At 48.5% G+C, this 26,430-nt stretch overlaps 1 protein-coding gene across 3 annotated transcripts; it reads left to right on the plus strand.

The window, feature by feature from the left end:
* Window positions 1–2,000: 2,000 nt before the first annotated feature.
* On the plus strand, window positions 2,001–26,263 carry CEP68 (centrosomal protein 68). 3 transcript variants are annotated; one of them, XM_028154509.2, is made up of 8 exons: window positions 2,001–2,143; window positions 11,166–11,555; window positions 13,341–14,867; window positions 16,268–16,390; window positions 19,239–19,335; window positions 23,199–23,371; window positions 24,454–24,521; window positions 25,672–26,263. In XM_028154509.2, exons 2-7 carry the CDS (start codon window positions 11,208–11,210, stop codon window positions 24,475–24,477), a joined length of 2,292 nt encoding a protein of 763 aa, XP_028010310.2. In that variant the 5' UTR covers window positions 2,001–2,143; window positions 11,166–11,207; the 3' UTR covers window positions 24,478–24,521; window positions 25,672–26,263. The 3 variants fall into 3 exon arrangements, with proteins under 3 accessions (XP_028010310.2, XP_028010309.2, XP_054584440.1); XM_028154508.2 differs by lacking the exon at window positions 25,672–26,263 and having other exon boundaries at window positions 24,454–24,642; XM_054728465.1 differs by lacking the exons at window positions 24,454–24,521; window positions 25,672–26,263 and having other exon boundaries at window positions 23,199–23,558.
* Window positions 26,264–26,430: the final 167 nt, after the last annotated feature.

Raw genomic sequence — 26,430 nt, forward strand, 5'->3', positions numbered from 1 at the left:
AGAGGAAAAATGCATCATCACCTACACGTTTGGACTTGGGCCAGATTCAATAACTGATGAAACTTTCAGCTGTCCTCATTTGGGGAGGAAATGAGTACATTTTTATTGTTGTTGTAAGAGAGATGGTTGCATTATCTTGGATGGGAGTGTTTTTATTTAAATTTGAGAGCACAAGATAACGCATGTCTGTGGATGTTGGGCATTCCTTCGCCTAAGAGACGGACTATAGTAGAGTTCTTTTTGGCTACCCAGCACCTAAACATCCTTTGAAATTGGGGGAAGCCCACCCCACTCTGAGTGTCGGGCCCCTCCTCACACTAGAAGCCAATGAGTCCAGTAGAAGCCACAGCAGAAACCAGAACTCTCCTTGCCTATTACCAGCCGGAACACAGGCACATGACCTACACTAGGCCAAGTCAATGATCCTGACCAAAAACATGAATCTTGAGAGGATATTTAATATCACAGAAGAGCTGAAAAGCAATTCAACATGAAAAGTGCAGGCCTGCACTCTAATCGGAGCACTTGAGCAGCATGGCTTTCGCTGATCATCGCTGCCTGGCCTTCCTGGGTTTCTCCCATTTCCGGATCTGGTTCTCCAGCTCTTCTAGTATGAGGACTGTAAACATACACAGCCCCAGGCTTACTTCGCCAAGCTTAGAGACACCGCAGGGAAAGAATGAGCCTCTCTCTCCCAGCCTCCTCTCAGAAATCCCAGACATGGGCTCAGACCACCTCAGGTTGGGTCACATCTATGAGGACTAGAGGAGGGGACGAGAGTTGGCCAGGCCTGGGCTTCATGCCTCCCTTTCTCCCCACCCTCCCTGTCTTGGGAGGCCCTTAAGAACCATCTGATCCAGGGGATTTTAGGCAATTCCTCAAAGAAAAAAAATTACTTGTCAGGCAAAAACAAAAGATGCTTACGACACAAAATCACAGAATGTCAGAGCTGAAAAGACCCTCAGGAGTCATCCACCCGATCCCCTCTCACAGGTGAGGACACCATGCGGGGTAGAAAATGAAACAGGCCACAGGAAAGGCACACATCGTGTGCTGCAGAGTTCCAAGGAGGGAGAGTGCACATCTGATTGAGATCAGGGTGGGCCTGATGAAGGTGGTGGGATTTGACATGGGACCAGACACACAGCCGGTCAGGACTGTGCTGGGTCTTCTGCTAACTTCAGAATTACTTTTCTGCTCATAGTCTGCTTATGTCAAATTCATTCAGCCTTGACCCCCCCTGTCCCTCAATTTCCCTTCAGTTGGATTTGGTGCCCTGGTTCTCCACTTGGCCTGTTCTCTTTCCAGCTGTACATTCAGAGAAGACCAAGGGTCACAAACACAAGTGCCTTCCGTTGTCAATCAGGTAACAAATGTAGGGGCTGGCTGTTACTTAACACACAAGTGCTGCTGTCCTTTGGGCTTAAATTCTCAAAAAAACAAACAAACCAACAAAACCACCTGTGGGCTAGTTCCGGCTCTTGCTGTCAAAAGTGTGTGACTCCTGGGCTAGACAAAATCTGTCACCTCCCCTTCCCCTGCCCAACTCCAGGAGTGCCTGGGAGCATAATGACACAATTCTAGCCTTTACTGCCCAGCGGCATCCCGTCAGTGGCGCGCCGGGCACACAGCAGTGCGCGCTGAGCAAAATGAATGAATACATGAACGCAGACTAAGGGCGCGGCCTACACGCGGGGAAAGAGCGCCCGCGGCATCGCCCCCCCCGCCGCGCCGCCAGACGACGCGCCCTCGCACGACCCCACGGGCACGGAACTAGCGAACGTGAGCTGCGAGCGCGGAAGGCGAGGGAGGGCGGGAGGCCAAGAGCCCGAAGAAGATCCGGCCTCCCATACGCCAATACGTCACAAGGGGTGGGCTCTTCTTGCAGGAGCGGGACGCGCATTGGCCGATTCTCTGGGCCGAGGGCTGGGATTGGCCGTGCTTCGCCAAAGGCTCCCTCCGCCCGGAGTCGGGAGGGGAGCGAAGGGCGTGTCCGGCAGTGGTCCCGCCCCAAGCGTTTGGGCTCCCGCGCGAGGGCAGCGGTTTGCACCTGGACCCCAGCCTCGGGGCTGCCGTATGGGGCTGCTGGGGCCGCGGGCGCCGCCGCAGGCCTGCTTGGGGCGTCCGAAGCGTCCGAGGCGCGGTAGGTGGTGCCCGGCGCGGGTGTCGGGGGTTCGCGGGTCTGGAGGCGGCGGCCCAGGCAGTCCCGTCCCGCGCGGCCCGGCCCCCTGTGCCCTGCGGTCTCTCCGGGTCTGCGGGACTGGGCGGGCTGCGGGGCCTCGCGTCCCCCACCTTGGAAGGGCACGAAAGCTTTCTGGGCGCAGGGGCGCCTCGTGCCTTCGCCTCCATTTTGCGGACGGAACGGCGGGGGCGGGTCGCGGCCAGGGGTCGGGGCGCGGAGGCGGGAGGCCGGGACTGGGAGAGCCTGAGCGCGGCGGGGGGTGGGGCGCGCGTGGCCACGCGAACTCGCAGGCGCGCCGCTGGTGGGCCTCTGCCTCCCGGGAACTCACTTTCCCTCAGGGCTTCGCCCCGGGATGGTGCTGTTGACCCGGCGCCCACGCCGAGGTCCCGGTGCCCCGGGGCATGAGGGACTCCGACCCAGGCTCACCAGCTCAGGGCCATTCCCACTGGGAAGATGAAGACGAACGATGCTCGTGCAGCTGTTCGCGGCTGCCAAGGGGAAAACGCAAGAAATCTCACCCATGCCTGGAAGGCCACCCTTTCCAACGGCCGTCGCTGGGACGGCTGTCTGCAGCCCAGGGGCACGTTATCCAAAGCCTCTTGCAGGCCCGTTAGGATTACGAGGTTGAGTTCGGTGTATTGTTTTGTACATAAAAATGAGCGGAAACCTGCCAGCGCACATCGCACCTCCCTGGGAATTCATTGGGGAGTCGGGGGAGGTAGTCCGAAGATAGCTAGCGTTGGTAAGCACCCTAACAGTTCCTAGATCTAAGGTGTGAAGAAGGTTGTTAAAATGCCTGACACAGTGTGTGATTTTAGAAATCAAGGGTCTAGGGCTTGGTTAAAAGAAGCAGAGGTCACAGCTTCTCTTCCCTGTTTCTTCCTCCACTTGGGTCAATCAATTCTGGGGCCACTCAGTACAGGAAAGAGCAAAGAACTCAGTTTCACCTCTTTGGGAATGCTCTTTAAAGCTCTCCCCCCCTCCCCACAACTGATCATCACTCCCTCCTGTAGGCTACCTTCTGTTGCTGTTGTGTGGTTTCCCCAGCCCCTCTAGGACAATGCTTGGAACACAGAAGTCACTCTGACTGAAGGGAGCCAAAAGAAAACAAAAAGCCAGCTGCATGGCCCAAAAGTTTACAAAACAAAAACTGTACTTGCGTTAGCTTGTTGGACCAATTATTCTTACAGGGCAGGGCGGCCTCGAGCTCTGGCACTCGAGTCAAATCAGACTTGAGCTCTTCGATGTTACTAACTCTATAGACAAGTGATTAAACTTCTCCATGTCTCAGTTTCCTCACCTGTAAAATGGGAGCTGCTCCATGGTTTCTGAGGATTAAGTCATTGACAGAAAGTGCTTAGCATAGTCCTTGGCACACCAGAAATGTTCAGTAGCTGTTAGCGGTTGTTAGGATAAAAGTAAACAGATTCACTAATACTAAATATCTGCATTGTCTTTGACCCTTTAGGACCTGTCTGCGTTTGTCCTGTGTGTTTCCTGATTTTGAAAAGTCCCTTAAACCTTTTCAGATCCCACCCCAGCCTCCCTCAGTAAAAATGCATACAGGCAAACTTCATTTTATTGTGTTGCACACATGTTGCATTTTATACAAATGGAAGGCAAGACCCTTCAAGCAAAAATATTATAACTCATTTTATTGCCATGCTCATTTTATTGCCGTTGTCTGGAACTGAACCCACGATGTCTCAAGGTATTATTCAATAGAAATTAGCTCTTTATGCTTTTAGTCTTGTGACCCACTAGAGATTGAAGTGCCAAATAGATTTTGGCAAGTACTATGATGGTAATGTGGCTTCTTACTCAAAATGAGCAGAGGAGTAAAAGGGGTCCCGGGGTAGTTGACAGAAAATCTTTAGGATGGTTGGTTAGTTCAGCCAGAGAGAGGCAGAGCCTGGGATCGCTTCTCTCCTTATAACAAATCTGTTCTCATGAAGAAACTGGTTCCTGTCTTGAAAGTTGTTCATAAACGTGAAAAGTGGAAGAAATCTTCCTGTTGGTTCTAGACCTAGTTGCCAGACCTGGAGGTTGCAGATAGAACCCCTAGGGGAGATTGCCTCACTTCCAGGTTTTCCTGTACCACTTTCTGGCTGCAGGAAACAGGCTAAGTTATACATTTCCTTCCAGCTGTAGGTTCCCTTTGCACACCAGTTTCTCTTAAATTATTTGGAGTTTCCAAAACAAAACCACTACTTGTAACTGTCATAGGAAAATTCCGATCTCTGATTCTGCTTTTACTGAAGCCACAGAGAATCTTGAATCCTTTCTAGGGAATGCTGTTCTTCCTGGGAACTCCCATCCAGCCGTGACATTCTATAATTAGCCATTAAAACCTGCCACAAGATGAGAGCTTTTTCTAGTGTCCTATTGGAAAGACATGAAGGACAGGGCCCTCAATTTTCTTCTGTGTGCCTGGCATAAGATAGGCACCCCGTGAACGTGCATACAGCCATTATAGTTCTGTGTCACAGTGCAAAACGGGCTTTCTAACCTGGTGGTTCTGAAACATTGTGCTTACCAGTCATCTGGGCATCTTGCTCAAGTACAGATTCTGATTCCAAGTGTATGGGGTGGGGCCTGAGAAGCTATATTTCCAACAAGCTCTACAGTGATGTAGATGTTGCTGGTCCGTGGACTACATACACACTTTGAATAGAAAGATACGAATAAAAGTATCTGCGTTTGCTTTTTAGAAGTACTGATAAACAGGTTTTGTTTTCTTATGGTATTGGGATAAAGTCTTGGATTTAGGAGCTTTCCCCCTGTTATTCTGTTTTTAACAGTTCCTCTTATTTTGTTCCAAAAAGTGATTTCAGGAAGCTCTCCAGGATACTTTCAGTGTAACAGGATTTTTTTTTTTTTCTTTTGTAACAGGATTTTTAATGGAAATAATTGAGACAGGGTAAAAGAAGAGAGAAGTCAGGGGTAAGATCAGTACAAAAAATGACTGCCTCTTTGTCCTATATATTTTGCCTGGGTGGGACTACAGATCTGGTCCTGAGCTTCTTAGCAGCCAAAGCAAAGAGGAAATATTTTTTAAAATCAGTTTTGCCATGAACTATAAAGTAAAAACCAACTGGCTACTCAATGAAACAGCTGCTTCTCTTACTGAGATCAGAGAATTCTTATCTCATGGGTTCTCTAATAGGACCCTTTGGTTTTGGTACTTGAATAACATTCTTCATAGCCTCTCTTGAGAAATTCAGCAAGATTCTTAACAGTCTTCATTTGTGTAGTCCAGTGGGCTCACAGCAAACTGTCAGTACAGTAAAAGCAGTGGCTTGTGGGACTGGTCCAGGGCCAGCTTCCTGGGACAGTAGGAGCAATGTTTTGTTCCAGAGAAGCTGTTTTTCTGCCTTGCTCTTTGGTGGGAACAGAGGGTACAGTTGATTGACATGTTCAGTCCTCATCGTCCTCACACTTTGAGCTTCGTGGGATGGGAACAGTCTGCTGACTGCTAAGGAGAGGTTGGGGTTGAGGGGAGGGATGGCTAGGAGCTCAGTCCTGAATTCCTTGTAGATGTGGCATTTGCGTCTCTACAGGTCACCTAAAGACCTCTCACGGCAAGTTAGAAGATTGGCCTGCTGTGAGGCTGTCTGGTGGTCCCAGTCAATCAGCCAGCTGGTGAGGGGGTGGGGGGGAGAGAGAGAGAGAGAGAGAGAGAGAGAGAGAGAGAGAGAGAGAGAGAGAGAGAGAGAGAAAGGGGGGATTGGAGAGCGGCCTGGCAACAGCCTTCCCACCACATTGATCTAGAAGGACCCAATGGCTCCTCCTAGGGCCCAGAGCACCTTTTACTAAGCAAAAGGTAGGGAAGCAGCCCTGGGCGGGGTGGGGGTGGGGGTGGGGGTGGGGGTGGGTTGGGAGGGAGGGAGAAGGGGCTGCTGGTGCCCAAGGATCCTGAGGATGGCATCAGCCCATTGGAGTCATATCTCCCCCTCTGCAGGTTTAAGCCTGGTCTTCCTTTTCACTTTGCTTTACTTCCACCTGCCAAGGAGGGGACCCAGCACTCATGGTGACTTGCCTTACAGGGAAAACGGGACCAGTGTGGAGGACTAAGGGGCTTCAGGGCTTCTCCAGCCAGGGAAGGAGCAGGTGGAACAGCAGTTGCTCTTGGCCATTGGCCTCCCATTCTCAAACCTCTAGCCACAGTGTTGCTGGCGTCCACCCTGCTCTGAGGCAGGCCTGGGCCTCTTGTGACTGCCCCTTTTGTTGGCCTCCTCCACATATGTCTTTACCCCCTTTCATGCTGCCTCCCACACATAGATGAGCTTCTGCCTTTAAGCTCCTTTTTCCCATTAATCTAGTTCCCAGAAGCCTTCCAGCAACCTACAGCACTGGGTTCTACCCCTCCCCTCCCCCTTTCCTTGTGGGCAGTTTCATGTTCTGTGAGAAAGAGCAGTACTGAGAGCCGCTTTGTCTGGTTCTCTGGTCAGATTCTGCCCCTTTGTGTGCATGGCATTTGCCACGTATACCTGTGGCCTCCTGTGAAAACACCAAGGAGTGTTGGGGTTTTGGCCCCTGAACTGGTAGGGCTTGCTATGTCAAGAAACACCTTGCCCTTGCTGGTGCAGGTGGCTGTCTGCCGCTCAGGTACAAAGACGGCCCTTCCCCGAAAAAGTTGGTATAAATCAGATTGTTTCAAAGGGAGCTCATGATTTAAAGAATCCTGGGGAAGTCCTTTTCTGATCAGAGGAGGATTTCTCCCTAGCTTATCATTTGCATATTTGAGTGGTTTATCAGAAGAGAGGAACAGCATCCTTCCACACACAGCCCCCTCACCACCCCCACCCCCCCCCACACACACACACCCAGTTCACAGTTCTCCTTCCTCCGTCCAGGATAGGAGCAAGTGGGAGGAAGCCCTGGCAGCTGGGACAGGACTGCACAAGGGTGATGCACCAGACACCAGGAAGGGTCAGATGTCCATGCTCATGGAGTTAGTGTTACCACATACGTGATGTGTGAGCATATTTTTACTGTAGGGTAGGAGTAAGCCAAGCCAGCCTACATCACTCCTAATTATATCTGGTAGGTCATACGGCCTCTGCCAGTCCTGGAAACTGGTGGAGAATTTTAACAGCGAAGTGCAGGTGGTCCCCAGAATATCCTGAAGCTTGTGTGGCTTGTCTCTTGGTTTGGCAGATATGGTGTGTACAGACCATTCTCAGATGGGAGGGTTGAATTAATTGTTCATTGTCTGTGCTGTGAGGCCTCCAGTCACTCAGTGCAACCTACTGGTGCTTCCATTAGGAGGCCAACTGAGGCCTCTGCCCGCCACTAAGCTGCTAGCCCCCAGGAGCACTGTAAAATGTGTGAGCTAAGAGCAGGGAACCCCACCTAGAATACCAGGTTGTTTAAAGCTGCTAACCAGGGACAGTGTTGGTCCAGCCCAGCAAGGCATTGTTATCAGACTGAGCGTAGGTCATTGGGTGCTTTGGAAAGGACTAAACTCTCTCATTGGAAGGGTCCCAGCAGATCCCACACCTCCACTCTCAGACCCACATGGTCAGGAAGGATGATGTGTAAAATCTAGAATCTGTAAATGAGGGCTGGACCTTTGTGCAGTATTACAGATGCCCACCTCGCAAGTGCAGACAGGGTCGAGCCCTAGAAATCCAAAACTGGGCATTTGCTAGGCCACTGTTTTCTTCAACATGATTGATCTTTTTAAAATGGTCTGCCTTCAGCAGTCATTACTTAAGGGAGTTTTCCCTCATTACCTCTACCCAGGTGCCTTTCTCCCTTCTCTATATTCTATAGCATCTTATATACAACTAGAGGCCCAATGCACGAAATTCGTGCAAGAGTAGACTTTCCTTCCCCTGGCTGCCGACACCAGCTTCCCTCTGGCACCCAGGACCCGGGCTTCCCTTGCAGCCCAAAGCCCTGGCTTCATTCGGTCTAATTAGCATATTACCCTTTTATTATTATAGATTTTGAATGAACTCTCATGGGCTTCTTTTTATTTTTCATCTGTGTGTGTTCGCATAATAAACTTGTGTAGCACAGGGAGAAAAGTATTTGTCAGACAGATTAATAAGTGAGATTATGAAGGGACTGCTTATCCAGATGAGAAAATAACCACCTATATAATCTGTCTTCAGAAGTACCATTTCCATGAAAGTCTGAATTTCAGACCTCCTTACCTGGTTGCTAAAAGGCCTCTGGCAACACTGTTAACCTAGTTCAGGTTTGTGTGTTTACTTGAAAATTACCTAGAGGTGTCTCCTGAATTGCTTATAATTCTAAATCACAACCCCCCAGGGATAAATGGACACTTGCTATTTTGGAATCCAGACAAGACAAAAAACAAAACATCAAAACAAAGACAGAGGTCATTCGTTTGCACCCCTCTCTTGCCCAGCATCTTCTTAATCCAGCCCCGTCTCAAAACCACACCCTTTAGTGGAGGGGGAAGTCAGGGCGTGAAAAGGAGATTAGCTGCCACCTATCAGGGCCAACACCAGCCAGTAAGGGAGTTTAGGAATGGAGCAAGAAGTAGAAGCTAGGGGCCAGGGGCCAGGTTCAGCCATCACCCTGATTTTTCCTGCTCATGGACTCAGTCTGTCGCCATCATTGTGAGAACAGTTGGCCTGTAAACCTCTTCATTGCAGTTTCTTAAATAGCCACAAGGTGAGGATGTGGCTCCATGAACATCTGTCTCGGCAGGACTTGGTCACTCATCTCTGTCCCTCTACAGTCTCTTCCCTCTTCTACTTCGTGTGCCTCTGCTTTGTGACTTGTTCCCTCTTTGGTTCACAAAGAGCTTAGGTTCTGGAGTCACACAGCTCTAGAGTGGAATCTCTCTGAGCCTTGGTTTCCCTGTCTGTGAAATGGGAATAAGAGGACCTGCCTCCCATGGAAAACTGGCACCCTCACATGCTGCTGGTGGGAGTGTAAATTGATGCCGTCCCATAGAGGGCACTTGGCAGCATATGCCGGAAGTACGAATGCAGGTACGGTTGGCCTCAGCAGTTCTACTTCTGGCTATTTATGCTGTGGGGGTGCTAGCATGCGTGCCAGTGATGTGTGTTCACCGTGGTCATTCACTGCAGCAGTTTGTAATAGCGAAAGGTTGGGAATAACCCAAATGTCCACTAGTAAGAGACGGGTGAAATTAACTAGTGTGCAGTCTTACAATGGAATATAGTACTGGGCAGTGATACAAAGAACGAGGAAGCTCTGTGTAAGGCTAAAGAATGGTCTCCTAAGAGATTTTATTTGAAAGGAAAGAAAAGCATGCCCTATACCAGGTGTCCTCAAACTACGGCCCGCGGACCACATGCGGGTGTTTTTGCCATTTTGTTTCTTTACTTCAAAATAAGATATGTGCAGTGTGAATAGGAATTTGTTCATAGTTTTTTGTTTTTTTTAACTATAGTCCGGCCCTCCAACTGTCTGAGGGACAGTGAACTGGCCCCCTGTTTAAAAAGTTTGAGGACCCCTGCCCTATACATTTTGCTATTTTTATGTAAAAAAACAAAACAGGAGAATGATGAAATAGATTTTTGTGTTTGTCTGCATATGCATCAGAAGATGAGAGATAACAAAATGAGACTGTTTGCCTGTTTTTTGTGTGTGGAATTATCTAATAGTAAATATTTTGCTTGATTTATATGAAAAATAGGTTGCTTTTTCTCCTTCTCTTGGACTTTGTTCCTTGTAACTTGTTACACTGATTCTGGGTCACACACAGCCCCCTTGGTAGTGGTGGCATTAGCTGACACTGTGCCAGGCATTGTCGTGGTGCCCTGCATGCACTGACTCATTTTAGGGAGGAACAGAGACAAGAGCGGAGGGATACGTTTTATTTTTCAGCCATATATTGAAATTGTCCCAAAAAATAGTTTTCCTGATTAGTTTATGCCACATATGGTGGTGAGAAGTAAACGGGAGTACATGTGAAGTGTGTGCTCTTCCCTAGGGTGGCCTCTGAAGTGGCTCGGAGCCTCAAGTGCCAGGCAGGCAGGCAGGCAGGCAGGGCCCTCCTGTATGGATGGTCTCGGGATAGCTGGCCTCACATAGGTGTTTCCTGGTGTGAGCTGAGCAGGGTAAGCCCGCATACACAGCTTCCTCCACTTCCTCAGACTTCCCACCTGCTTGCTATCACTCACCCCCTGGTCTCTGAGGAAACAAGGCTATTTGTGTCCAAGTTTTAGCTTTGGGGTTGGCCCACTGTGCTTCAGGCAGCTGCTGAAATCCTGGGTGCTCGAGGATCCCTTGTTCCCCTTCGAAGTCCTCCCATAGTTGTGCTCCCAGCAGCAGCCCTTGCCTACACACTTAGTCTCAGGGGGTCTCCTGCTCCCAAAGCTCTTATAGCAACAGCCCTATTTTCAGATCCGCCTCCTACATGTTCCTTCTTCCCTCCTTGCCTGCTGCCTTGTGTATCTCTCTCTTCACAACCTAGGGCATGGTTTCTGTGCTTTGAGAGGGTCCTGCCTTCTCTGCAGGGCAGAGCGGGCACTGTGGGAGCACCCTGGGTTCAGCCGAGGCTTGGGCGTGCCTTGACTTGCTCTGCAGAGCAGAGCGGTCAGTGCCAAGCCAGAGCCACCTGCTGACAGGGGCATTTCAACAACAGATCCACAGCTGGGCTGGCACAGGCCAGGCCTCCTACTCAGTAGAGCTGGGCTGAAGGGACAGGGACGAAAAGGTGACTTTAGTGAGGACTAAGCCTTGACTCTGATTTGGACCTGCAGTGACCCTCCTGGGACTTACTGCTGGGGCTGGAACAGGCCACATAAAAGAGGACAAAATGTTGTGTTCCTGCCTTCTTCGGAAGGGTTTGGGGCCAAGGAAACGCTGAACCTGGGCCTCTGTTCTTCTCTAAGGAAGTAGCCATCGTTAGTTTGTTTGTTTGTTTTCCTTTGGCCAAAAATAAAAAGTTTTTCTTAATCATTAAAAAGCAAGGTTGCCTGGACAAAGATGTAGAGAATTTATCTTTTTGTCTCCCTTTCCCACTTTATAGGCAGCCGAAGGCTTCAGGGAATCCAGACCTAGAGACGCGTCAATGGCCCTGGGAGAAGAAAAGGCAGGGGTGGCGGCATCCCTGGACACAAAGGCCCCGTCCTGTGGGCGGTGGAGCTGCAGAGAGCAGGAGGTAGACACCCCAGAGCCTGTGAGTGGGGAGCAGCCACCACGCCTGGAAGCTGAGGGAGGGCCTGCCTCCCCTGTGTGCGGGACAGAGGGCCTACCTGCCCCTGTCTGCTGCCCCTCTGGAGCCTGCCAGTCACAGGCCAGCAACACCAGCAGGGAGCCAGTAGCTGGTGCATCTCAGCCTGCTCTCAGCTGCCTGCTTCCTCCTGCCGGTGTGGGGACAGGAGATCTGCATTCTGTGGGAAGCCAGGTAGCTACTAAGGTCAGTGGCACTGTACATCTGCCTAATGCTCTCTTTTGGGAGTGTGCGCCAGCATTTTGTCACCATTTTACATACTTTCCCAGTCCCTGTACAAGGTGGGGCATTGGGGGAGTCTGGGTGTGGTAACTTCTGTTATACAGGTTCATCTGGAGAATTGGGCCTTGGGGCCAGCAGGGGGCTCTGTCCACAGCATCTCCTGTTCCTTAAGAGACTAATGACCCAGAGGGGTGGGCCAGGAATGCTTTCAATGGGGGAGCCCTGTCCTATTTCTGACTAGGTGATCCGAAGGCCTCAGGGGGGCCTTGAGGAGACTTGAGGAAGGAGGGCCCAGAGCTGTGGTCTCCTGAGGGCTTTGAGACTGTATGTCCTTGGAACCCAGGAAACCTCACAAAGCTGCCCTGTGGTGGGCAGCACTGATGCTGGGCAAGGAAAATTGTTTTGCGCCTCCCTGAGTGCAGGGCAGTCTTGCCTAGTGGGAATCACACGGAGCAAGGAGTCCTGCCTGCCTCTGTGACCTCAGGCAAATCACCGAATCGTTCAGGCCCTCAGTATAATTGGAAGGTGAACTGTGTGACCTGTCCCTCCCAGCTCTGACATCCTATTGTGCTCTGCTTGCCAAGCCCTTTCATGGGAATGACTTTGATCTCTTCGGTGTCATTATGGCCTTGGCTGTTGCATGCTGCCCCTATGGAGCCTCTCTTTGCGAGGAGCCTCTGAGCGTGACTGTGGGAGAAAACAGAAGCTGGGCCCACCTGCCTGGGAGCCAGGGCGGTGGGAGGCTCAGGGAACCTGTGAGTCAGAGATTCATTGAGGCAGGACGTAAGCCAACTGGGCTGTTTCATGATGTGAGTCTGTTGCTTATTGTAACTCCTATTGTGTGTTAAGCTCTCACCCTGTGCTTTTCATACATGAGCTCATATAATCCTCATGTCCTGAGGAAGTGGTGCTATTACTATCCCCACTTTATAGGTGTGAGAAGCAAGGCTCAAAGTTATACATCTGGAAAGTGGCAGTTAGGGATTGGCACCAGGTCTGTCTGTTCCAAAGCCCATGCCTGTAACTGCTGTGCTGTCGGCCTCCCTCAGGGCAAGTTCTTCATCAAGCAGATAAAAATTCAGAGTAAAGAGGCTGAGACGAATGATCATTTTGCCAGTGTTCATTACCACTGGCCTATGAGCTGAGCTGAGCGGGTTTGGATGTGTCTCCTGTCAGTGACAGAATGACTGAGGCTTCATCTGTCCTTTTCTGAAAGGCTAGGCAGTGTGTTCCAGCTCCTGCATGCTAAAGCGCTCGAGTTCTCACAGGCAGAGTGTCTGTGGAGGAAGAACTCTTGAAAGGACCGAGGGTGGGATCAGTTTGGGGAAGAGTCTCATGCTGCCACTAGCAGCACTCTATCTGATTCTTGCATTGGGTAGCAGACTCATGTCAAGACCTCTCCTGGATGTCATCTGGGCTCCCCAAAGAAAACTCCCGACTTATCATCTAAGAAAGAAATGTAGCCCAGCTGGCATGGCTCAGTGGTTGAGCATCAACTCAGGAACCTGGAGGTCGTAGGTTCAGTTCCTGGTCAGGGCACATGCCTGGGTTGCGGGCTCGATCTCCAGTAGGGATGTGCAGGAGGCGGCCAATCAGTGATGTTCTTCTCTCATCCATGTTTCTATCTCTCTACCCCTCTCTCTCAATAAAATATATTTTTAAAAAATAAATAAAACTATGATACATCTATGTTTTAAAAAAAAGAAATGTAGCTTACTTATCACCTTTTCTTCCCTCTTCTCATTGCAGATGGAGGACACCAGGCTTTCTGCCTTAGAGGAGCTACCTCAGACTACAACCGCTCCCAGAGCCACAGCCCTTTGCTCAGGACATGATGCTGATACCGAAGATGACCCATCCCCCGTGGAGTCACCGCGGGTGCTGGCGCTCAGCCAACAGCCTCACATCTCAGGTTTCCCTTTCTCGTCAAAGTGGAGGGCCACGGTGAGCCCAGGTGCCACTGCTCCGTTTTCCAGCTGCAGTGTCTCTGCCTCATCCCCTGGCAGCAGTTCCCAAGGACACCAAGAGAAGGCAGAGCCTCAAAGTTGCTCCCTTGCCAAGGTCTCCTCCTCCTCGGAGCTGGTTGGCCCCCAGTCGGCCCCCTCCATGGTGGGACCAGGGCCTCAGCTCCAGTGGTCTCCCCAGCCTGTGTCCTCTGGGGGTGATGCTCCTGGGTTGCGCAGGAGGCATCTATCCTTCCAAGCCGAGTACTGGGCCTGCGTACTGCCAGATTCCCTGCCGCCTTCCCCTGACCGCCACTCCCCCCTGTGGAACCCGAATAAAGAGTATGAAGAGCTGCTGGACTATACTTACCCACTTAGACCCAGGCCTCGGCTCCCAAGGCATCTTGAAAGCCACATGCTGGCTGACCCTGTCCTGCAGGATTCAGGTGTAGACCTGGATAGTTTTTCTGTCTCCCCAGCAAGCACTCTAAAGTCACCCACTAATGTCTCCCACAGTTGCCCACCAGCGGATGCCAGTGCCCTGCCATTCTCTGGGCCCAGAGAGCCAAGCTTTAAACGGTGGCACTCGGGAGTACCCCCGGAGCAGGGCAGCGTGGGGCTGGCATCTTGTAGCCAGCTCACATCTACTCCCAGGGCTGCAGGCAGCAAGGACACTATTTGGGAAAGGAGAGAGCCAGCCCTGAGGGGTGTGAAGGACTGGCGGACCGTGGGCAAGCACCTTGAGGTGGGCCCTCCCCAAGTGAGGACATGGGATAGAGGATGGCCTTCATCCGGGCCAGAAAGAGAGAAGGGGGCTGGCCAAGGTTTCCAGCGCCCTGCCTGCATGGAGTCTGGATGGAAACCAGAAGAGGACTTGGAAAGTGACGACGAGTATCTTGCCCTGCCCACTCGGCTGACACAGGTTTCTAGCTTGGTTTCGTATCTAGGTTCTGTTCCTACTTTGGTGACCCTGCCCACTGGAGCTGCTGAAGGGCAGAGCTCCCCGGGTGTGTCGAACAGTGATGGGCCCACTTCCTTCCCATCGGATTCCAGCCAAAGCCAGCTTCCCTCCGGGGCTGTCCCCAGAGGGCCTGCGGGCCTTGAGGAGCAGAACCACTGTTTGCTCCGCTCCTTTCTCCATGCAAGAGACTCTGCAGGGGACGGCAGTCTGGTGAGCAGCCAGGCACTGGGGGTCTCCTGTGGACCTCTGAGAACACGCTCCGCCTTGCCAGTTATTTGGGACCGGCAGACATTCTCGGACCCAGACCGTAAAGGGCAGCCTCCCAGCAGAGGACGAGAGCAGGGAAAAGAATCACTCATGCACTGTGTGAAGGTAAACATTAAGAGGCTTGTGTAAAGGTGTCCCATTTCTTCCCCCTGCCCACTGATTTAATAACAAAACTTAGTAACATTGATCACACTTCATGTGCCAGGCACTGTATTGTACCTTATCCTATTTAATCCTCACAACTTGCAACCCAATAAGGACTGTTGTTCTCATTTTTCAGAGAAAATGGCAGCGAAGGGTTAAGCAACCTGCCCACTTACAGTTAGCAAGGGCTGGAGCCTGAGATCTTGACTACTACCCCAAGCTGCTTCCCCAGGCTCTTGACCTTGAAGATCAAGAGGTGCTCTGCACAAGTGCTCTCTTGACTGCAGGCCTTCTCGGAGCTTCAACTTAATAAAGTGGTGTAACTGCAGAGTTAGGGGCTATTAGATATACCATTTCCTCAACTGCTTGGCCACTGAACCTCTCATGGACCACCCAAGAATATCTGGAGATATAATGAATATTACAGGGAACAGGGATGTCAGCGTCAGGCTGATCTGAATTTGAATCATGGCACTGCTGTCTTTGGAATTCAGCTCAATCTCTTGAGTTTGCTTTTCGAAAATGAGATGTGACACTTCAGGGTGTTGTGTGGATTAAATGAAATAATTCGTGTTGAGGGAAGGTGGGATTTGCAAAGTCCTGACACAGGTATGTTCAGAAATCACACACACTGGGAGAGCCCCAGGTGAGCACGTGGATACCCACATCTGCACCGCAGCAGGGTGGCCAGCCAGAGGGCCATGTACCCATGAGATGGCTCCTAGAACTGGAGTTGTGCAATAACCTGCTCAAGATGTCCCACGTGATTTCATCTGAACTGTAAAGCAGGTAGGAGAAATGTTAGCATGTATTCTCCTTTGTGATAAAAGATAAATGATGAGGTAAAGTGCTTGGCTCACAGCCTCCCCAGGGCGAGTAGCTGGCAGGATTTTAGGGGCCCTACTCCCTGAGCAGCGTGGAAGCAGTTCGGGCGTGCATTGTCAGTTGTCAGCCGAACATTCAGGTGAGTCATGACCAGTCATTTATGTCCACATTTTTCCCAGGAACAGTCCGATAGTGGTGCTGAGCCAGGAACTGGTTTCTGTGGCAGGCATACCTCTTCTGTGCTGTTTCCCATCCCTGCACTCACCTCTGTTCTGTTCCCGTGCAGGGCTGGCTTTTCTGAGTCTGTCATTTTTGTGTCATATCAGGCTGAGGGGAGACAGAACCAAGGTGGGCTATTCCTGTTGCCCTGGCAGAGGTCTGGAGTCATGGTGTGCAGACAGGCAGGGGAGGACAAGAGACCAAAGCCTCAAGTGAAGGAATGCTCTGGACTGGTGCACAGTCCACTTCAGAATCCCCTGGATATTTTTAGCCTTTTGAAAATGTAAACAGCATGTGTCTTTTATTTGTCCACACAGACATTTTGCTGTCAGCTAGACGAGCTGATCCACTGGCTGTATAACATAGCAGATGTTACCGACCACTGGACTCCACCAAAGTCCAGCCTTACGGGTCTCAAGTCTTCTCTGCAGCTTTACCGGGTAATACTCATGAGAGGGGGCTAAGTCACTTGATTACAAAGTAAAAGCTTAAATAGCATGCTCTGTGTGTTGTGGCTCAGTTGACTTTTATCTGAAAACTAATCATAGGTCCTTTTCAAATTCTTAATGCCAAAAAACTAAAATATATCAATTATTTCCTAAGCCAAATAGAGTTTGGAGAAAATGCATTTATCCTCAATCAAAAATACTTAAGAGTGATTTCCAGTGTAATTTTCCAAATATCTCGGATTGAGAAGCATACATCTGTACTGTTATGGAGTCTCTAGGCACATATGGCTATTCAAAATTAAAAATCCAAATTTCTCAGTTGCAATAGCCACATTCCGAGGGTTCAGTCAGAATTCATCTAGGAGCTGCAGTGCAGGTAAAACGTTTCCATCACCACAGATCTTTTGGACAGCACTGACTGATACTTAAGTGTTTAAGCTGAACTTGTACGGACTCCAGAACATACCCAGGGCATTTTGATGGTATTTATACAAAGATACAGCTCTATTTGCATCTCAGTGTTTTGTTTTGGGGAGTTTTGCCTCTCTCTAAAAAAACAGGTTTTAATTTTAAAAGTCTCTTTAATGGTGGTTTTGAGTACACTTTGAATCAAATATTTAGGTGAGTTTGTGCCTGCTGTTCTGGCATAATTATCAATAGGCTCCCCTTCATCCTCAGTGTTCTAAATTGGATGATAAATTATACAGTTACCCAAAACTTAACATTAACCTTGACTGACCTACCCATGACTTCTGGCATGTCTGGTTGGCCAAATCTTTATAACCTCTAATGAAGGAGCAGGGGTGTTTGTGGTCTCAGCCTGATGCTAGTCTAGAAAGGGTTTTTCTGGGACAGTTCTTTGCATTTCTCCCACATAATAACCTGACCGACTGCCTTCAGCAAAAGAGGTGGTGATTTCCTGAGCCAGGGCCACACCAGCCTGGGCTGAGCCTAGAGCTCCCACCACACCCAGGCAGGATGGAGGGCCTTTGTTTTCCAGCTTGGGGCCAAGTAAAATTTAAGGGAGGAGTCTCATCTGGGTGGGCCAGCTGCTCCACATGAGTGGGAATGCTATTTCCTGCTATGTAGAGAGTTCCTTGCCTAGAATACACTAAGCAAAGCTGAGTCTGAGGGTCCTCCATGTGCTGGGCCCACCTCTCAGAGGCCCAAGGGCAATATCATTGTGGGAAGAGGAAACTATCCTTGTTAGACTTACCTGGGTGGCCTTTCCAGTGTGCCTCAGCCCCACCCCCATCAGAGTAGGTGCCAAGTGAAACAACTCCATTCCCTCTATTGTGTCCCTCAGTCAGTCCAGTGCATCAACTTCCAGGCCAACCAGAGCAACATTCTTACTTTGTGGGTAGAGCTGAGATCTGAGCTGGGAGTTATTCCTGCAGGTCAGGGAAGCCTAGCCCTTGTGTCACACACACAACTGAGACCACTCCGTCAACCTCTTCCCCATGTACAAGCTACTCTGACCCATGTTACCTACCTAATATAAGCATGAGTGTGGGTATCTATACTGATAAAAGGGTAATATGCTAATTAGACAGGATAGACAAAGCTGGGGACATGGCCGGCCTGCAAACCGCCCGTGGCCCCTCACCCAGGCCGACCCCGCCCCCTAGCAGGGACCCCCCTCCTCCCCCCGCCATCCCAATCTAGGGCCCCGTTCAGGGCAGGCCAGCCAGCTCCCACCTGTGCACCAGGCCTCTATCCTATATAATAAAAGGGTAATATGTAAATTGACCCTAAAGGCAGAACGACTGCTGGACCAGTCACTGTGAGGCACACTGACCACCTCTTGGTTCTTTTTCCCGGCTGGCAGGCTCCGATTGCCTGGTGACCACCCATGGCAGGGGTGGGGCCGGCAAGCAGGCGGGAACAGCTGACCTCTCGGTCCCTTCCCCCGGCCGTCAGGCACGGATCACCCGATGGCGAACCGGGGGTGGGTGGCGGCAGGGGGCAAGGCCAGCTGCAGGCAGCTGGGGACGACGGCCCTGATTGCAGGCCAGCCTAGGGACTGTACCCGTGCACCAATTTCATGCGTCGGGCCTCTAGTGTATTCAAATATTTTATGTGGACTCTATCTCACATACTTTGTCTTAATAGCAGTAGGTTTGTGGCTGCATATAGACTATTGAGAATACTAAAGAATAAAATAATAAGCATAGATATTAGGGCTGAAGACAGGAATATAGTAAATCCAGGAGGAAAATTATAACCAGAATGTGAAACACATTCTGCACCCTATACTAAAAGTGGTCATGGATTTGACTCTTAAACCTAGGGGCTAAAGGTGCATCAAAAACAATCGAAGACAAGGCCGAGGTACCTGTGAGGGAGAAACAGATGCGCTCCTTTGGAGACTTGGCTTCCTTGATGCCTTCCCAAGGCCTAAAGTCCACACAGAACAGGACGTTAAGGGAGGATATGGGAGGCAGCAGTCCCTGTGGTCACGTTAACAGCATCTCTTGTGGCTCTTACTTGCCAGTTCCATTAGAATAGAGGACTTTTTAAGAATCCCATTGCCTGTGAATATAAAGAAAACCTACCCTATGAGGTGTGGCACAAGAAAAGCTCTGACTCCACGCTGTTGCTAAGCCAGGCTCCACCAAAGGGGGAAAACTCTCTTGTCAAACTTTCAACAGGACAAAAAGATTGCCTCTATATTTACCTTGGGCTCCAAAGAGGTGGTTCAACTTTACACTGTTTACTTGGAGAGTCCTGAAGATCAGTGGGTTTACATTACAGGTTAGAGGGAAATCAAGCTACCCTACAAGGGATCATAAGTGAGAGTAACGAAGCTTTTTCTTCTTTTTTTCTGATATACTTTAAGCAATTTAAGAAAGACATAGATGAACACCAGTCCCTGGCGGAGAATGTCTTACAGGAAGGGGAGATTCTTCTTCAGTGCCTGTTGGATAACACCCCAGGTGAGATGCTTGAGGCTTTGAATTTAGCCAGCCTGTCAGCAGCAGTCCAGGGCCTCACATACTCACTGGTAAGGAGCCGGTAGTGCCGAAGCCCCTCCCCACATGCACCCATTGCCTTGGATTCCCATGACTGCCAGCCCCTCACATCATCACTGTCCCCGCAACTACACCATGTGGCAGGCAGCCACAGAGGTAAGCCGAGAAGTCGTGTCAGGCTTGTAAGATCAACACTCTTGCTTCTGCTTTCATCTTTTCCTGGTGTCCTGGGTGGGAATGCTGGTTTTAATCCAGCTGTCCTTGGTTTTTGGCTAGGGTGTTCACAATGGGGAGCCCTTAGGGCTTCCTCTCTCCTTTCCCAGTGCAGGCGAAACCCCTCTGGTTATCTGCTTTCAGGAAGAATTTCTTTCAGGACTCAAGAGCAGTCAGTCTATTCTGAGGGAATAGACTGAAGAAGTGGACTGAGAGAGGGGACAGGGTGGACAGTGGTGCACAAACTAAACTCAAGCCTGTTTTGTAGAGTGGATTTCCAAGATAGGAAAACGTGAAAATCACAAACAAGAGTACAGTAAAGCTTTCATGGTACAAGGATTTATGATAGTGTTACCCTTGCTGGAGGTGGATGTGATATGGAGGATGAGGTAGGAGAATGCTAGCTTAAAGCAATGAAGTGATGTGTCCCTAAAAGCAGCCCATAGTTTCCTATGAGACTCAACATCCAAGTGCTAAAAAGCCATCTGTATTGTGCCTCAGATTTGGAGATGGTGTTTATGCTAGAAGCAAATAGTATAAGCAAAGCTGGGCAGGACTTGTGGGCTTGAGAGGCACTGAGGCTGCCCTTTCCTGACCGGAAGTAGTGGGCAGGTGCATATTACGAGGTGGTATAGCACAGTTTCTCTCAACCTCAGCACTACCAATATTTTGGGCCACATACTTCTTTGAGAGTGGTGTCCTGTGCATGGTAAGCTGTTGAGCAGCATTTCTGTCCTCTACCCATTAGATGCCAGTAGCACCCCTCTCCAGTTATGACAACTAACGTATCTCCAGCATTGCCAAATGTCCCCTGGAAAGAAAAATCACCAGGGTTGAGAACTGAAGGAGCCATGGAGACACTGCAGGGATTTCCAAAGGGTAGTGCTTATCCAGTGACATGAGACCTTTACAATCCCCAGCCCTTTGGGAGGCAGTTGTTTTGGCTCTTCTGGTGTTCTCTTGTACTATTTGGGGCAGAAATTAAGTATGCCAAGCTCCTTTGCTACCTGTAATCACACCAGTACTTTACTGAACACTGTGTGCCAGACACTGCTGAAACAGTTCACTTTTTTTTTCCATTTAATCACAGCCCTGTGAGATGGATACTATTACTACTGTCATCTCAGTGGAGTAATGGATTTGCCTTGGTCACACAAGGAATGGCAGCCTGACTCCAGCCCCTACTAGTGTATGCTGGCTCCTATGCTGCCGTCAGTATGTGGAGGTGCAGGCAGGGGCCTGAGCAGGAAGGGAAGGAGCTCAATACCAGGAAACCCTTCCCAGAGACCACATGTAACAATGGGCCTCTTAAAGGCCACAGGTTCTTTGACCTTCATTTAAAAAACAATTCAGGAAACTTCTCAGTGCTTAATTTGTAATAAAAATATCCCACTTTGCCTTTCTCTCAAAGGAGTCTAGAGGTATTTACTGTCAAAATAAGAGGCTTTTGGGGTTTCTGTAGTATTCAGGCTCTGTGTATCCGGGCTCTTTCAGATTGACACAATGCCCCTCCCCATCCTGTTTGGCACACCCAGGAACCTGACTGCTCTGTGGAAATCACAAGTTCCCCTTGATATTCACAGTTTTTCCAGCTAGGTGTTCTCCAGAGCAGTGGTCGCCAACCGGTGGTCTGTGAGGTCTGAAAGGTTGGTGACCGCTGATCCAGGGCACACGGTAAGAGTTCAAGCACAGACACTCCTCCCAGCCTCTGCCACAGCATAACCTTGGGGAGGAGAAGCCAGATGAACTCCCCTTCAAAATGTCCTGATCTCAGCCTCCTGCCAAAGGCCTCTCCACAGAAATCTGGCAGGTTTTCATTACAGTCCTATCTCAACAAACTCTTCATTACACTGGATCAAGTGGCTGGAACCTATTGGCATGAAGCTGAAACAGGCCACTATAAAATCTATAATAATAAATATGCTTATTAAACCAGACATCCTTCCAGACAAAGCTGGGGCTGCAAGGGAAGCCCAGGTCCCAACTACCAGAGGGAAGCTGGTGCCGGCAGCTGGGGCGAGGGTGGGGGAGGAGGGAGGGGCGGAAGGCCTACTCTTGCATGAATTTCGTGCATCGGGCCTCTAGTTAAAACATAAGATCTCACTGGGAAATATTTCATTCCTATTCACAGCTTTCCTTTTACTTGACTCCAACCAAACATTCTAACATTCTAAAATAGAAGTTTAACCCTTTGCACTCGCTTGCCTTTTTCTCCATTCCTTTATTCTACTCGGGATTTAATTTTTTAAATACCCCAGATTTTACAAAGTGCGGCAGTAGAATAAAAAACTGGAGTTTCTTTTCATACAAACTTATTTGGATTTTTTTTATATTTCAAATTATTGTTGCTCCTACCGATGCTAACCGTGTGGAGTCACACTCGACATCCGAGTGCAAAAGGTTAAAAATATAAAGGTCCCCTGAACTCCACTGATAGCACACAGGAGACTGGGCAAAGGTCTGGTGGACGTGGAGGGGAGAGCCCATCCCAGGTGCCCTCACAGGTGAGCTGTACTGTGCACCCTGGCTGCGTTCCTTTGCCAGGCCTTGCCCTCACAGCTCTCATGAGTTGTCAGGACAGCACTTTGCCCTGATGACTGTGCACTGATAGGGCTCCCTTGGGGCTGATCTCAACACAGCCAGCCTGTACTTCTGCCCATCCATCAGCATCCTCTGCAGATACACAGCTTCCCCTTTCCCTTCCACTACTGGCAGATGTTGCGCTGAGGCAGGAAACTAGGGAGAGTGTTAACACAGCTGATAAAAGCACAGGAAACTAGAGCAGCCTTTCTGTTTTAACAAAGGAAATGTAGTTTTTAAGAAAAAAACAAGCTTGCTATATGGGATGCACTCTGAACCCAGCCCATCCCCTTCTCAAATGAACACTTGGTGTGGAGGGAATATTGGCCTTACTAACAATCCTTTTTTAATATATCTTTTTATTGATTTCAGAGGTGAAGGGAGGGAAAGAGATAGAAACATCAATGATGAGAGAATTCACTGATCGGCTGCCTCCTTGCACACCCTACACTGGGAATTGAGCCTGCCACCCGGGCATGTGCCATTGAACCATGACGTTCATAGGTCAACGCTCAACCACCGAGAAATGCCGGCCTGGCTAACTATCTTGTCTTTGCCTGCTTTTAGGTATTTTCTTTTGAAATCTATTCTAGAACTCACAAAAAGAGGTTCACAGGGATCCCCAAATGTTACCAGACTACCCGTGCACAAGCTAAATGACAGTCCCCAGCCAACAGAAGCTAATAGGACCTGGTAGAGTAAGACCAGGAGCCCTAATCCTGGCTTGTTTTTTCATTTAAGCCTTTGCTCCACATGATGTAGGTGTGCCCTGAGTCTTCTCTCTCAAAGTCAGATAATACCAGTCACCACAGAACCATGTCTGCTTTTTTATGAATTATGTAATTCCAAAGTAGAGCCAAAGAAATTCTTGCCTCACTTTAATCATAAATTAAAAGATCCACCAGTGCAATAGTATTTCCTGGAGAGTCACTGTTAAGAGTGGACATTCTGAAACTATTGTGTAAAATGCCACACCCTTGTATGTTCTTTTGAAAATAACTTGCATGATTTTTTTGGTCTAATTGTTTTGTTAGTGTTAAAGGATGTCCTCAGGAGGATCTCAAAGCAGCCCAGCGAGCTGGAGAGCCGCGCAGATCACCTGTATGACACAATCTTAGCTTCTGTGGACATGCTGGCTGGTTGCACCCTCATCCCTGAAGACACACCAGTGGCACACAGTAGTGCTGATGTGACTGGGATGAGCCTGGTAAGTAGAATAACCCAAGAGAACGTCCCTCCTCAGACCCCAGTGCTGGATTAGGGTACAGAGCTCCTGCTCTGACATTTGCTTGTTTCTTAGAAATTTGAGCCAAGAGCTATTAAAACAAATAAGATGTTTCCCTGGCCAGTGTAGCTTAGTTGGTTGGAGTGTCCTCCCATACACCAAAAGATGGTGGATTCAATTCCCAGTCAGGGCACATACCCAGGTTGCAGGTTCATTCCCAATTGAGGCACGTGCAGGAGGCAACTAACTGATGCATCTCTCTCACATTCTCTCTCTTCCTTCTTCTAAAAAATTTCAATGGAAACATGTCCTTGGGTGAGGCTAAAAAAAAAGAAAAAAAAAATTTTTAATGAGATGCTAGGAGAGGAGATGCTACCATTGCCAGGAAGAAGCGAGGGCGGGCCGGCGGGGGTTGGGGGGTCTTCCTGTGAGGACAGAGGCTCACTGCTGTGTTTTACATTACACTGCTGCTGTTTCACCCATGCTGCCTGCTGAGGACTAGGATGCCCTGCTCCCATTTCTATGGCAGTCCCTTCACCAGCACCCAAAGGCAACAGCAGCAAAACTTATCTATACCTACTTGCTCTTCTCACCCAACTCATTTTATGCTCTTTCTACAAGCAACTACTGACGGCACTCAGTGCCTATAGACCCAGTTACTGATAACTCTCCACACCTCCCTTTCCCACAAAAGGCTAGGAGGGGATAGTTGGGGGTAACATGCCTGGAAACTTAATAGTACAACTTTCTTCTGATCTCTAGAAAGATCCAACTGAATGATAGGAGAGGCGGGCTGAGAGAGTGTAGGGAGTTGTTACCCACTTTGGGACAACTGGACCATACTATCTCTGAAATTGCCTCTCCAATCAAAATGTGGTGTCTAACTCAGATTTTCCAGATTAGATCTGACAAAATAAGGTAAAGGATAAAATCCAGGTATGTCGAGCAAGGAGTCCATGTATTTGTATCAGAAATTGAGCAAGTCGTTTTGGTTCTAAAATGTTTGTTGTATTTCCCCCTCTGCAGCATTCTGCCTGTAACAAATGCTTCTCTTTCTCTTTCAGGCATCTTCTCAGGCAGAGATGTAATCTGTCTCCCAAAACCTGGCTGGTGGGAAACTTTCAGGAAGAAAGTAAGAGCCATTTAACACTGATAATCAAAGGGGAAACTTAAACCTAATGTACTAGCTTTAAAATGCCTTTCTCTTCCCTGAGATAAGGGGCTACTGAATTACTATTTTTATTTAAAACGAATACTTCCAAACTAAGGTGTTCCTTTGGTGCTTCTCTGCAAAGAGCATGTGGCTTTGCAGTCTTTTGATAAAATAATGTTAATAGTCTTATAGGTCTTTCTTCCCCTCTGCCCAGTTAAAAAGAGCAGACAGCTCTTAAACTAGTCCATGCACTGAGATCATTTAAAGAAGGCTGGGTATGAGAAATAAGGTACCAAATACTTAGTACTCTCAGGCATACAAGATTGGTTGGTTGGTCAGGAACTTGGGTCTTTTCATAAAATTAAGCTTAGGTTTGTAAGTCCCACTTAGAAGACTTTAGAAGAGGCTTCAATTGCACTTGGATGTCGAGTGTGACTCGACACAGTTAGCATTAGAATAAAGGAATCGAGAAAAAAGCAAGCGAGTGCAAAGGGTTAACTCTCCAAATTCATAGAAAATTCCTCTACAAGTTACTATGGGGGTTAGACTTTTTGTCATCTTCAGGGCGTAGGGCTCCATCTGCCTCCCTAACAAATATCTTAAAGGACAGTGTGTTGGGGACATTGGGAATTGCCATTGAGCTTCAGCAAGGCTATGGACTAATGAGCCATCTTAAGGGTACCTCTAGGAGGATGCTCCCCTCCATTCCTACTCTCCTGTGGAAGAGTAGTCCACGGTCAGGGAAGGGAAGGGTATGGATAGGACCATACAGCCTGGTTAACTACAGAAACTAAGGCCGTAAATAGTGAAGGGGAAAAAAAGGAATTTTTTTGTTGCTTGGGAGTTGACATGTAAGTACCATGATAGAATTAAATCTACAGATCAACCATTTAAAACATCGATTCCGTAGCTTTTAAAGCAAAGTAATCATCCATTACCGGTAACCACAGATAATGCAAAAACAAAACCAGTTAGTTTCTATTGGGCTATGAATTAACATGGAATGAGGAAAGTACATTTCCCCCCATATAATTTTAGCATTATAGTGGGCTAAGATTTAAGCAAAGGGTTCTTCATACTTAAATATATGAGCTAAGCACTTAAAGATCTTTTTTCAAACTCCTTCCAGATTCTCATTTGAGGAAGGTGCTTTAAAAAGGAAGATCTTTTAAGTTTGTAAAGAATGAACAAGTCATCTTGAATCAAAAGAAGATGATGATAGAACAATTACTCTCACAAGCAAACTTCTGATACCCCTCAGAACAAAACATTTAATACCAAATTACTTTCTTTTAAAAGAAATTTAGGACTTTAGTTTTGGGGGCAGAGCCACATAACATTCAACACCATCTCACCCACATCCATATGAACTAAAGTCCTATTATAAATGTAACTTTTTCTGCTTTAAAATTTCAGACTGCATAGTCACTGGGAAATTACATAAAATTTCAATATTAGTTATATAAAATTCAGTATTTCAAGTGCCTGCTGCTACTATAGTATGATTTACCGTAATGCTTAGTTTAAGGGCATGATCAGAATTAAACCGTGTATGAAGATTCTGCCTGTATTATGATTCTCCATATTAAATCTTGATTCCGTACATAAATTTTAATAGCCTAGAACTGGTTAAAAAGGCACATATGTCTAATAGCCTCTGTTTTTATATTGTTATATGTCACCTTCCCTTTGATGTGGCTATAAAATGGTATATGCCTTTACACTACTTTCCACTGAGTATGTTACAGGGTAGCCATTAGGAGTTCAACCCACATATTTACTAGTACTATTTGATAGGCATGAAAATGTCTATAGGTCAGAAAAAAAAAAAAATGAAGATGACAACCCTCTAGAAACAAACTGGCTAGAGTTACAGTAATTGAAGGCT

The sequence above is a fragment of the Eptesicus fuscus genome, chromosome 16 (assembly GCF_027574615.1).
Source record: "Eptesicus fuscus isolate TK198812 chromosome 16, DD_ASM_mEF_20220401, whole genome shotgun sequence".
NCBI lineage: Eukaryota > Metazoa > Chordata > Mammalia > Chiroptera > Vespertilionidae > Eptesicus > Eptesicus fuscus.

Excerpts from the sequence above, each read along its gene's own strand:
- CEP68 (XM_054728465.1), top strand. The coding sequence starts at position 11,208 with ATGGCCCTGGGAGAAGAAAAGGCAGGGGTGGCGGCATCCCTGGACACA. Across the intron at positions 11,556-13,340 it reads GAAGCCAGGTAGCTACTAAG|ATGGAGGACACCAGGCTTTC; the intron begins GTCAGTGGCACT and ends TTCTCATTGCAG. Across the intron at positions 19,336-23,198 it reads CCTGTTGGATAACACCCCAG|TGTTAAAGGATGTCCTCAGG; the intron begins GTGAGATGCTTG and ends TTGTTTTGTTAG.